This window comes from Pristiophorus japonicus, chromosome 1 (genome assembly GCF_044704955.1).
Source record: "Pristiophorus japonicus isolate sPriJap1 chromosome 1, sPriJap1.hap1, whole genome shotgun sequence".
NCBI classification, from domain to species: Eukaryota; Metazoa; Chordata; class Chondrichthyes; family Pristiophoridae; genus Pristiophorus; species Pristiophorus japonicus.
In genome coordinates this window covers 233,203,800-233,217,450 of record NC_091977.1, presented here as the reverse complement: position 1 = coordinate 233,217,450, position 13,651 = coordinate 233,203,800, and the positions used below count along the sequence as shown (strand labels likewise).

Below are 13,651 nucleotides of genomic sequence, written 5' to 3'. Positions count from 1 at the left end.
AATGAATTACTTCACACTTCTCAGTGTTAAATTTCATCAACCATGTGTCTACCCATTTCACCAGTCTATGTCCTCCTGGAGTCATCTTATTCTGTTTACATTTACAAGTTTCATGGGTATACAGGGCATAATTTTTGCAGATGCCAAGTCCAAAAAGAGCAGTGGCCCCAACACGGGCATCACTGCCTAATTTCCTCCTTTCTACCATCTGTTGTATTAGACATTATCATATGCAAACATCTTGTAGCAATCATATTTCATGTCCTACTCAACATAGGATGGCTCTTTAAAAAGAATAACCAGAAAAACTCCTTCAGCTGTAGCAACTTGTAGCTTGTATGTAGTTTTAAACTGCACCTTCGTCTCAAATAATTTCTAATCTCTGACCAATTTGAGGTTAGTGCTTCCATTTTAATTACATCTTAGATTCTAATTGATTTTGTTCTGCTTAGTCTTTCAGATGAAACGTTAGAACAGATGAGGGCCTCTGTTTCTCAGGTGGACGTAAAAGATCCCACAGCACTATTTTGAAGAATTCCCGGTAACCTGGCCAATATTTATCCCTCAATCAACATTACTAAAAGTAGCTGGTCATTAGCACATTGCTGTTTGTGGGAGTTTGCTGTGCACAAATTGGCTGCCGTGTTTTCTACATTATAGCACTTCAAAACGCACTTAATTGGTTGTAACGTGCTTTAGGACATCCGGAGGTTGTGAAAGGTGCTGAATAAAATGCAAGTCTTTTTCTTTTTAAAAGTGCTCCCTATTTAATTCTTTGATTTCCCCTTTTCTGCATCCCCTTGCTGACTCAAGGTGATCTGAAAAGAAGCTCTTCTAGCAGCAGTGCTACAAACTTTATTTTTCATAAAAAAGTTTTGACTCCCTTCTTTACTCTGCTGCTGGTTAACTAGATCCATAATGTTAAGTGACTGTAGTAATGTAATGGAAGAAAGAACATGGTTAACGTGAAGAAGCACAATGTAACAAATTAACAGGTCTGAAACTGGCATTGTTGAAAACTGTCATCTTGTTCATTAAGGATGACACTAAGTTGGGTGGCAGTGTGAGCTGCGAGGAGGATGCTATGAGGCTGCAGAGTGACTTGGATAGGTTAGGTGAGTGGGCAAATGCATGGCAGATGAAGTATAATGTGGATAAATGCGAGGTTATCCACTTTGGTGGTAAAAACAGAGAGACAGACTATTATCTGAATGGTGACAGATTAGGAAAAGGGGAGGTGCAACGAGACCTGGGTGTCATGGTACATCAGTCATTGAAGGTTGGCATGCAGGTACAGCAGGCGGTTAAGAAAGCAAATGGCATGTTGGCCTTCATAGCGAGGGGATTTGAGTACAGGGGCAGGGAGGTGTTACTACAGTTGTACAGGGCCTTGGTGAGGCCACACCTGGAGTATTGTGTACAGTTTTGGTCTAGTAACTTGAGGAAGGACATTCTTGCTATTGAGGGAGTGCAGCGAAGGTTCACCAAACTGATTCCCGGGATGGTGGGACTGACCTATCAAGAAAGACTGGATCAACTGGGCTTGTATTCACTGAAGTTCAGAAGAATGAGGAGACCTCATAGAAACGTTTAAAATTCTGATGGATTTAAGACAGGTTAGATGCAGGAAGAATGTTCCCAATGTTGGGGGAAGTCCAGAACCAGGCGTCACAGTCTAAGAATAAGGGGTAAAGCCATTTAGGACCGAGATGAGGAGAAACTTCTTCACCCAGAGAGTGGTGAACCTGTGGAATTCTCTACCAAAGTTGTTGAGGCTAATTCACTAAATATATTCAAAAGGGAGTTAGATGAAGTCCTTACTAGGGGGATCAAGGGGTATGGCGAGAAAGCAGGAATGGGGTACTGAAGTTGCATGTTCAGCCATGAACTCATTGAATGGTGGTGCAGGCTAGAAGGGCCGAATGGCCTACTCCTGCACCTATTTTCTATGTTTCTATGTTTCATTACTCCTGTACTGAATGTCCCCATTAATTCTACAGCCATGTCCTTGAGAGAAAGAGACAAGGATGGAAATAATCTATGGGGCACAATAGTTTGTATGCTAGTACAATCACAGTAAAATTATCCATGAAATGCAATTGGTTGATTTGGGTTGGGGTTGGTTGTGGGGTCCGACCAATACTGTGGAGTTTCTCTTGATTATCTTGAGGGGTCAGGGAGAAATTGCACATAGCTTTAATCATTCTTGGAAATATTACTTGGAATGGCTGCCTCCCTTGGGAAGATTCCACAATACTACTTATGCTTTTGAATGTTGTGGAAATGGAGAGTGGGACTAATTGGATAGCTCTTCCAAAGAGCCAGTACAGGCACGATGAGCTGAATCGCCTCCTTCAGTGCTGTAAGATTCTATGAAATAAATTAACTTTTAATATTTACTAAGAAGCTGCTGGAGTTATTAGATGGTCATTAGGATTTTAATGATTTCATCCCAACAAAAAGGCACAAAGCAATTTGTCACCACTTGATTTTTTAATAACAATTAAAACATGAATGCCATACGTTAGTCTTATACCACTTCATAAAGCAGTGACAAATAATTCATACAAAAACTATTCACATTACAACTACATTCAAATCTGTTTTATTCAGTAAAAAGTTGAATGTACAATATATAGTCTTCTGAAGCAAAATTTTCACGGTTTAAGCGCTTAATGGCAGAGTCTGGAACACAACACAAAGTTGACAATTAAATAAAGCACGTTTGCATTTCAGTGTCTGCTTATGTACATGGCAAGGTCAGTGTCACTTAACAGCAGTCTCATTTAAACCAACAGGGACAAAGCTGATACATTCTGCATGACTATAGTCATTATATATGCGCCCCTGGAACATACAATAGACATTAAGGCTCAGTTTTAACACCTACAAAGCCCACAGAAAGATAGAATTACTGGGATCAGTTTCGTGCGGGATTGTTTCAGCAACTGAAGCTACATCAGTGGAATTTTGCATCACGCAGTAGGGTCCCTGAATAAATCCTGTACATCCAACTACATATTTCTTCGTATGCTTTGTACTTGCAATCAATAAAAGTACACAAATGGCGCAATAAAGGAGATATGAAAATCATGAGACCATGCTTTAGCAACACATCATTTTCAGTTAAGCCAGTTTCAGCTGTGCCACACACTGCTTTGTAACTATGTAGAAGTGATTCAATTTCAACCACTTCCATTATATATATATATATATATCTATCTATATAATTCACAGCTGAAACATCATGGAAAAACCAGCATTACATTAGGCTGCAAGCAGAGTTCTCATTTCAGTACTGACCAGGCTAACAAAAAAATCATAAAAGAAAACAAAGATGAGTTGTTAAAAAAAAATCCATACAAATAACAGTCAATAGTAAACAGCAAAGCTCAAATGACAACATAAACTCTTAAAGTTGGTGGATCACAACTAGACGGTTTTTGAAAACATAGGACTTCCTCAGGATTCTCCCGATTCATGCCAATGGCTGGGTGGGGTGGGATCATATGTACAAAACGTTATACTTGAGCTGTGCAATGGTTATGGTGAGTGACCCTTCAAACCAATTAAATGATGTCATAAGGGTAAATGTTAGAATAAAATGAGGGGAGGGAAGTGGCTTTCACCAGTAGTAGAATGAACCTCAGATCATTTTCCTAAACTTTCCAATTTCAATCCATGAATGGATGACAGTAGAAATCAATGCATTTAAACAATTTACAAAAAGGTGCATCAACGGCAATATTATAAGCTGAAGTCTGTCTGGCCACACAACTGAACCAGATTGTCTGAGCTTAAAGTGCATCATTCACACAATGCAGTTTAAAAAAAATTAATGATTGCTTACACTATGGATTTGACTGCCCAGCAGTGATTTATGAGTAAACCAACCATTTCAGAAAAAAAATAACACATTTTTAAGTCTAGGTGTTGCTCAAAATGCAAACAATTTCAAAAATCACATTTCATGAAATATACATTATGCCATTTCTAAATGGCCATAAAACCACCCACAAGTTCTGCACAAGGTTCAGGGCACAAAAATCTCAGTCCCATCCCCATTCACCCAAACATACAAATAGCATTTTCAACCCTCTTTTAACAGATCCAGTTCACCACTGCAATTGGTTATAAGTTGTGACAATGAGCTCCATAAATCCAGCACTTTTGAATACAAACATCAATACTTAGCCAGGGGAAGGTAGAAACTCAACTGCATGCATCAACAGCTTTTTGCAAAATCATTGAATTTCACATGAATACCAAACTAGTCTTTATTAATGAAGACTGGATCAAGATAGTAATACCGAAAAAAATCATCAGCAGACCCAGCTTGACAGTTTTTGAATGAGTTGTTGCAGTCGTAATTATAAACCCATACGTGTCCTTCTCTCCGCACCCCCCTCCCATTAAACATTATTCAGTTATGCTGAAGGACGTTTTAATATTGACAAGTTGTTGAACTTCACATTTAGTCCAAACACTCAATTATAACTTGACTAACATGAAGATGCCCAAATCTCATTTTGTCTTGAAATGAATTATCACCCGCTTAGCAGAGAAATATTAAACAGCCAAGAGTAGCTTTGATTTTTTTTTTTATAAAGGCTACGTAGCTGTTCAAAAGGCAACCAAAAAGACAGAACTAAAAGCTAACACACATGCAGTGATTAATACTAAAGTTGTTCCAGAAGATTGCAGATGATAAAACTATCAAACTTAAACCTAATTTTGGTCATTGCTATATGAGGCCAAAAAAGTGCCTGTTTGTCACCCTCCCTATTGAAGTATTCTTTTTAAATTGTTTGCATTACAGGAATAACAGTTACCCATCAGATGTTTTTATTCCTTTTGTAAGTAGCGCTGCACTATTCGATTACCAAACACAATATCCAAACCTAATGTTTAAAGAAACAATATTTCTTGTATCTGGTTTTAAAAAAAAAAGTGAGTAGCGAGGTTAAAATATATTTTTTTAAAAAGTTTCTAACCCACCCCTTTGCACAGAGGGATAGAAAAACATGCTTTTTTGGCCTCATTCATTTTCTGCAATTTTTATTTCTGCTGCAAGTGTCACGCAAATAAATTAACTCAGAATACTAGGACACACAAGTAAAAACTATTGAAGATAGAACTATTTAAAAGTCTTTGTACAAACATCATACATAATACTTTTCTTCATTTATACAGTCAGGACTTGGTGTTCATACATCAATGATTTCTTCAGCTGTGCCACCACAGCGCAGTCTGTAGCGACCTGTCCGCCAGCTTATAGTGGGATCCCAGAGGGCTGACAAAAATATGTATATTGTCATGGATTCTCTGATAAACCAAGCTACTGCATAATCAAGTTTTGAGAAACACAGAGGTCCACCCTGGATTGGAAGTGCGGGGGGGGGGGGGGGGGGGGGAAGAAGAGAGAAAGAGGAAGGAAAAACAAATGATTAACGTTGAATTCATATGCCATTGGTTACTGCTACAATATTATAGTAACAGGCTTGCATTTCAAATATAACTAGTGGAAAGCAGCGACAAAGTTAAAATGTTTGCTGCTGCTCAATTAGAAAAAAAGCCCACCCAAGAGGTCTCATAGCTTCTTATCTCTAACTGTCTAAAGGACTTTAGGACTGACCAGATCGCATTAATAGACATCAAGACACTGCATTTCTAAAGGTACAAATTCCAGTATTCTTACCAACATATATCCCTCAGCCAACATGAAAGCAGATTATCTGGTCAATTATCTCACTGCTATTTGTGGGACCTTGCTGTGTAAAAATTGTCTGGCATGTTTTCCTACATTCGAACAGTGATTACACTTTTAAAGTAAGTCATTGGTTCATTAATAAAAGGAGTAAATAAGGCTTTATTAGACTATTTATAAAAGATCACTAGTGAACACACAGAATTTCCAGACTCTGGTTAGATTGCTATCAAACATGACACACTTCTGTGAAACAATTATACCGGTCAGCTCTGTGTCCATACCACCCACTTAAGATCCAGTAAGACCTGCTTTTTCTGGACAGTATTAAGGTCCTGTGGTAAACTGATTTTAATGATGAAACTTCCTTTTTGGGTGGTAATATATGGGTGGACAGTATCAAATACCGCCCGGCGGTAATGACTGATGAATTTACCGCCGGGTGGTATATGTGTTTTTTTTTACAAAACTTGTATTTCTGGGTGGTCATGGGTGCTAAGTTGTTGAATTTCAGGTCCAAAGTGACTGAGGACTAAAAGCACACACCCAGCAAGTACCTGGTTAAGAATTTTGTTCCTGGGCTTCTGTAACGCTTCCACTGGGCTAATCATTAAATCAAATAGGCAGGCTGTCCGTGCATCTCATGCTGTGATTGGCAACTCGCCTGATGGGCGGCGTCAATGACATGCATTCCCGATGCGATTTGGAATTTCAATGAAAATGAACACCAGATGGTTTCTACAACGGGGAGGCTGATCCACAAAGCTAGTTTTACACTCTGACGCCATGTTGAAAAACCACCCCTTTATGCTTTTGGAATAAAATTATTTTCTCCCCGAAAAATTTCATCACAAGGGTCTGCAAGGAAATGTTCTAATTTGACCGGTTTATCTGCATTATATCTGAACTGGCTCCAGAACAGATTCCAAAATATTATACTGCTTCTGTGCAAAATATATCAATAAAACCATTTGATAGACTATTATAGAAAGTATCTAGCATGGCTCATGTCATCTGCCTTCCAATGAGACGCGTAGTGGAATTCCTGCAGACTATCTAGTAGCAAAGGGTTCACTGTTCGCCCAAGAGCACATTATCCTGGATGACTTTGCACACGATGGTCATCTTTTGGTTTGTAGGGAGCAAGAAGCTCAATGTTTTTGCATTGGGCATTGAGGAAAAGCTATCTGAAGTGAGCTCCAAATATAAGCAGCATTTTCCCCAAATCACCACTAGCAATGGGAACTTGCTGCTTGGTGATACAAAATGCGCAATGCAAGGGAAATTCAAAAATCAGAAAATTAAACAGTTATCAGAGCATTCAAAGATAAATGAGCACCGTCACACTCACGATCTCTGTATTTGCAGTTCCCTTATGATTAGATGCTTTGTATGATTCATCCTAACCATGTTTTTGTTCATGTTAAATGTTCATGGGAATTGTCGGAGAATATTGTGTTTCTTTTCCTCCGATCTTCTTGCCTTCTCCCACCTTCACCAAATGCACTAGCTCCATCCTGATAGCTGAATCAAGTGGCTCAAGGACACACGAGCCAGAACAGTGAATGACTGATTATTTGAATGTGGAGACCATCATAGGCAAGTCTAACCGAAGGTGTTACTAAATCATAATCAGGAGCACTGACCCTGGATACTTTTCCCTCGCCACCAATCCAAGGATGCGAAGACCTGCGGCATAATTGGACAACTGCAATCGCTGACTGGTGACAATCAAGCATTTGACTATTATGTGACCAGTTTTCTGAAGTATTTGTTGCATTAAATACAGAAATGTTGAGATTTTTATGAAAGTGACCTTATGTTACCCTTATGTTGCACTGATATTCCAGAAGGAAGATTACTGATCTCAACTAGGCACTGATGAGAGCTACCGTTGGAACCAAGTGTTTTCAGATCACTTATCTGTCTACCATGGGTTGGTTTTGTATTTCGTAACAGACAGTTTCAAAAGCAATGATGGTAGCAGCATGAGAACAGATTCCTGTGGATAGTGTGGAGGCACAGGGTTCCCATTATACAAACAAACATATAGTTAAACAGATTGATTCAACAAAAACAAAAAGCTTTAAACTATTGTTCTACATTCATCACGCTTGAAGTACTACACTAGGTTTTCCATGACTGAGTTATCATTATGAGTCAGTCAATTGCACATACCTGGACTCCTCTGAGCTGGATGTAATCAGATATAAACCATGCCAAGCAGTGACACATAAAAAATACCATAATGTCCCATTTGAAGACATGGTGAGCAGCCCATCCAATGATCAAACTTGCGACAAAGCACTCAGAGATTGGTTCACATATAATTGTGGCAGGCAGCATGTTGATACGCAATTTGGACCACCTTTGAGAGAAAAAAAAGAAAGAATTTAGGTAAAATAATTTCAGTACAATTCATTGTGTTATTCTATTTAAAGTGGTACTCAGTGGGTAGCACTCTCACCTCTGAGTTGGAAGTTAGTGGGTTCAAGTCCCAATCCAGAGATCCAAGCACAAAATCTATGTTGGCACTCCCAGCGCAGTACTAATGGAGTTCTGCACTGTCGGAAGTGCAGCCTTTCGGGTGACAAAAAAAAAGCTCAGGTGGACATAAAAGATCCCACGGTACTATTTTGAAGAGCAGCAGCAGGAGTTCTCCCCGGTGTCCTGGCCAATATTTATTCCTCAACCAACATCACAAACAGATTACCTGGTCATTATCACATTGCTGTTTGTGGGATCTTGCTGTGCACAAGTTGGCTGCCGTGTTTCCTTCATTACAACAGTGAATACACTTCAAAAGTACTTAATTGGCTGTGAAGCACTTTGGGATGTCCTGAGGTTGTGAAAGGTGCAATATAAAGGCAAGTCTTTCTTTTCCGATCTGCAAGCATCAACTGAAAGTTTTTGTAGCCTGACATAAATCTCCCTGACCTCTCATCTTTATAAAAAAAGAACAAAGCACTCAGATTCATGAAATACCATTGCAACACCTTTTATATACTCCAACAGCCCAGCCAAGAATAGTTGGGCTCAAGTAAAGGCCAACAAAGTTTAAATGACATTCAAGATTACAATTTGAACCCATGCCCATTATTCTACTACTACTTCCACCAATCCTACATTATTTGGTCTACAAATTCCCTGACTACTTTCCTAATACACAAAACCTGCTCAGGAGTAGTTGATGAAAGTACACAGAAAATAGTAAAATAAGCAAAGTTTTGATGTTTGGCAAGAGCCTTGAAAAGTGGCTTTAAAAGATTAGTGCAATACTACAAGATTATTTTGGGCAATTAATAATTTAAACCAACTGTCAAGGGACAGAATAACAAATTTCTGGATAAATCTTCAAAAATAGGTCTGCTAAAAGATGACTTTTAGATAGCCAGCACAACCCCATTTCCTCCATCACAAAGACTGTCTACTTCCATCTCCACAACATTATCCATTTAAGTACCTGTCTTAGCCCATCTACTACCAAAATCCATGCCTTTATTAGCTCCTGATGCCACTGCTCCCCCCTTCCCTTTGCTGACCTAATCCTCTCTCCCAGCTCAACTTGTACACAAACTCACCTGCTGCTGCTTGACCCCATTCTCAAAACAACTGATCTCCCAACTTCCCTTTCTGGGCCCATGCTGACCAATATTGTAAATGGTTCCCTCTCAAATGTTACTCCCCTCCCTTTATCCCCTTCCTCAGAAAATTCACTCGATTCTCTCCCCTTGCAAACTGTCGCCCCATTTCTAACTTCCCATTCCTCTCCAAATTTCATGGACCATGTCGACTCAAATCTATGCCCATCTACAACTCAATCTCTCCAATCTGGTTTCCAACCTGCAACAGCATCAAAACGGCCCTAACCAAAGTCACAAATGACATACTCTGTGGTGCATGATCTCTCCACTTGATACCGTCGACCACACCATCCACCCTCAAAGCTCAGCGAGATTGCTCTTGCTTGGTACCACTCGTCTATCCAATCATAGCCTGTACATTTCCAGCAATGGCTGCTCTTCCTTTTCTCAGTAACGTTACCTGCAGAGCCCGCCAAGGATCCAGCCTTGGACTGCTTCTCTTACTCATCTACATGCTGCCCCTTGGTGACATCATCTGCAGACATGGGGTCAGCTTCCACATGTATGCTGACGACACCTAGTTCTACCCCCTCCACCACCTCTCAACCCCTCCACAGCAGTTGGGTTGCCAGACTGCTTTTCTGATATCCAGTTGTGATGAGCTGCAATTTCCTCCAGTTAAATGTTGGGAAGACGGAAGCAATCATTGTTCACAATCCAGGTGTCCTATTCAAACTCCATCATCACCCATCTCTGCCTCAGACTATTTGCTGCTGAAACCCTCATCCGTTCTTTTCCCGCTAAGCTTGACTATTGCAATGCTGATGACCAACCCCCCACCCCCCCCCACCCTTTACTCTCCATAAACCAGCTTATCCAAAACTCTGCTGTCTATATCCTAACCCTCGTCCCTGTGCTTGCCACCTACATTGGGTTCCAGTACCCCAAAACCTCCAATTTAAAATTCTCATCTTCTAGTTCAAATGCTTTCAAAGCCTCCATGCCGTGGTCACCTCCTCCAGTCCTACCATCCTCCAAGAATTCTACCCTGCCCCAATGCCTCCCCCCACTCCCTTGATCCACCGTTGGCAGACGCACCTTCAGTCTTCTCGGCCCCAAGCTCTGGAATTTCCTCCCTAAACCTCTCCAGCTCTCTCCCTCAAAACCGACTTTGACTAAGCTTTTAGTCACCCCCTTCTAATATCTCTTTCAGCTCTGTTAATTTTTGTCTGATTATACTTCCATGAAGTAATTTGTGATTTTATTTCTATATTAAAAGGTGCTATATAAATGAAAGTTGTTGCTGTAGTAACTGTACAAAGGTTGGAGAGCGGTGCAGAGGGAGAAAGAGACTTAAATTCTTCAACAGCAATTAAGATACAGGATGGCTTGGACCATCACATTGACCGGTTGTAAATGCCTCACCTGATCATTCGTGACTGAAACAGAGAAATGGAATAGCTGCCAGAATTCTGCATTGCCACTTGACTTGCCATTGCAAATTTCCATCCCCTAAAAATGAAACCAACACAATTAACTAAATTCAGATTACACCTTCAAGAAAAAAATGTTAACTTTTGAACAAAGTAATGCTGGACACATTATATCCTGCTCAGCTGCTGATTATTATATGCAAACTTGCAGCTATTGCAACACAATACATCATATGCCAACGGTATGATTCACTGGCATCCACAAAGGTTTCCACTGTCAATAAGGTATAGAAAAAAACTGAGACAAATGAAAAGTGGAAACTCCTTTTGGCTTTCAGATGAGTTGTAAATTGTTCAAAGCTCACTCATTCTAAATAATTCAAACCTGTTCTGGTCACCTTGAAGGTGTTCTGGTTTTAATTCAAACCTGTTAATTGGGAGTATCCTGTCTTACAAAGCACTCCTTAGAAAGGATGCATTGGCCTTGGTAGGAGAAAGATTACACAAACTAGGTTTGTATTCTCTGGAATAGGGAAGATTGAGGTGTTTAAGATCTTGAAAGGAACTGATAGGATAGAGAGAAACTTTTTTCTCTGAAGGGAAAGTCTAGGACAAGGGGACATAACCTTAAATTCAGAGCCAGGTCATTCGAGAGAAGTTAGGGCGGAGGAAGTGCAGGACTCTCTCCCACAAATAGCAGTACATGCTAGTCAATTAATAATTTTAAATCGGAGATCAATAGAATTTTTCTAGCCAAGGGTATTAAGGTATGTGGAGCCAAGGCAGGTGGATGGAGTTCAGATACAGATCAGCCATTGAATGGCAGAACAGACCATACTCCTATTCCTATGTTCCTCGACATTCATTTGATTCGTCATATTTCTATTCTCCCCCCACCCTTTTGTAACTAACGTTCTTTCCAGAGAGAAGGCCACGCATTGCCTCAACAAACAAGAACAAGGAAATCACACGCGGACTACTGCAAGTGCACCTATAGGACAAAAGAACGTTCCTTCCGTCGTGTTTGCTTGGTAGAGCACCATGGTTGAAACTAGAATGCACCAGGCAGAAAAATGAACAGGAGACCCTGTGCCCTACCATACATCACTGATCGTTTCTTCATGCCAATAGTGCTACCAAAAAAAGTTCTTTAAAACAAATTCAGTACAGAAGAGTGTGTCAGGGACAGAATAGTTAAAGACTAGAAATATTTGATTAACTAAATGCTAGTTTGATAATTTTTCAATATTTAACAAGTTTCTGTACTTTGGACTTCCAAATACTAACCTGTCTGCTATTGCCTTGGACATAAAATAATCTTCAGCAATATACTGAGCAAAAGCAATAAGCCCTCCAGCTTGATCCAATACATCTTTTCTCATCAGACAAGACATTCCTGTTACACATTTGAAGCCTGTTACATTGGCTGATATATATGTTCTTGGATGTGATGTGCCAAAATACACCTATAATGTAATGAGATTGCTCAAGTTTAGAAATACTGTTCCCCTACAAATTCACAATCAAGTTCCAAAACTGGATTATATTGTATACAGGTCTACAATGTTAAAAGAAAGCACAAATGTCTTCTATACATCTGAAAATTACAGATAGATGAATTAAACCACTAAAATGCACAGGTCAAATAAACACCACAAAATGTACTCAGCTGATGTCAGCCAACGTCTGAGAATATCTGCATTAACACAATGTTATCAGCATTCTGTAATGAAAATTACACCAATCAGGAATCAATACAGATTCCTTGAATCAGTTAACAACAAACTTGTCAGTTCAGTTTAGGGAATCAATAGCAAGTGTTGGGTAATAATCCAGAACGAATAGATGTAGTTCCTCACTGTGCCAATACTGAGGTCACATTACTGCCAACAAACCAAGACCACTATCCATCCTGATACATCAGGTGATACCTTATTGGTTTCATGTAATAACTGAAAATCTCAATCTGTTAAATTTGAGGGGAGATAGACATCAAAGCATTTCCCATTATTCAAAGTCATTTGCACAAAATATTTTTAATCAAATTAGTTTGAAAAGTTGCGGGTTCTAGTTTACTAATTAGGAATGTTCCACAACAATTTGCACCTGTGGTAATTTAATAACTTTACATTTATAAAGGAGAGAACTAGCACACTTTGAAAGACTTTTATAGCACACTGACAACACAAGTTGATAAGTTTCTGTAAAGTCATTACTAATATTACTCAGATTTAAATTATAAATGCAAAGTTCTATGTAAAATTGGCATATTTTAGATTTATGCAAATTAGACAGCAGTCATACCGCTGGAGTTTACATACAAATACAAAAAGCTAGCCATTAGAATTCTCACAATGTACTAAAAGACTTCCTTTAAAGAGTCAACTAGGTTTTACTGGGGTCTAGCAAAAATATTCCACATTAGGTTATGCAGAATATCTCAAAACAACTCAAACTTTTAAAGAAACTACAGGTCTTTTTTTTAAAAAAAAAAAAGGATTATAAATGTAGTCACATATACTGTTTTCCTCAGTACTCCATTTATGCTGGAACCCTGAGATTATGAGCATTAAAAACATATCCTTTTTGGTTATTATACAACAGTTTCACCATCAGGAAAACAATAATAGACATCTTCCCACTTTTGTTTTTTTGTTTCCATAGGATGGATTTGCAGGAAAGATGGCCACAGATTGAAGAATCGACAACACATTCAAGAGCTTTGGAGAGGAGAGGGAGGTTGGAGATGGGCGGTAGTTTGCAAGGGGAGCGAGGAGAGGGAACATTTACAATGTTAGCTCAATGGCCAGAAAGGGAAGTTAGGTGGGAATTAGATCAATGGAGCAGGAGGTGGGACTCATGTACATTGAGCTTGGAGAGTATTAGGGAAGATAGGAGAGAAATCGAAGAAAGATGCAGGTTCAGAG

At 39.4% G+C, this 13,651-nt stretch overlaps 1 protein-coding gene across 1 annotated transcript in view; it reads right to left on the bottom strand.

The window, feature by feature from the left end:
- Window positions 1-2,474: 2,474 nt before the first annotated feature.
- ugcg (UDP-glucose ceramide glucosyltransferase) overlaps window positions 2,475-13,651 on the bottom strand; it is a 59,913-nt gene continuing 48,736 nt past the window's right edge. Inside the window, exons 6-9 of the mRNA XM_070888123.1 lie at window positions 12,012-12,190; window positions 10,717-10,803; window positions 7,886-8,075; window positions 2,475-5,378 (exon numbers count right to left, since the gene is read on the bottom strand). Of these exons, the coding sequence (XP_070744224.1) occupies window positions 5,208-5,378; window positions 7,886-8,075; window positions 10,717-10,803; window positions 12,012-12,190 (627 nt within the window). The 3' untranslated portion in view covers window positions 2,475-5,207. The remainder of the gene's footprint in view (window positions 5,379-7,885; window positions 8,076-10,716; window positions 10,804-12,011; window positions 12,191-13,651) is intronic.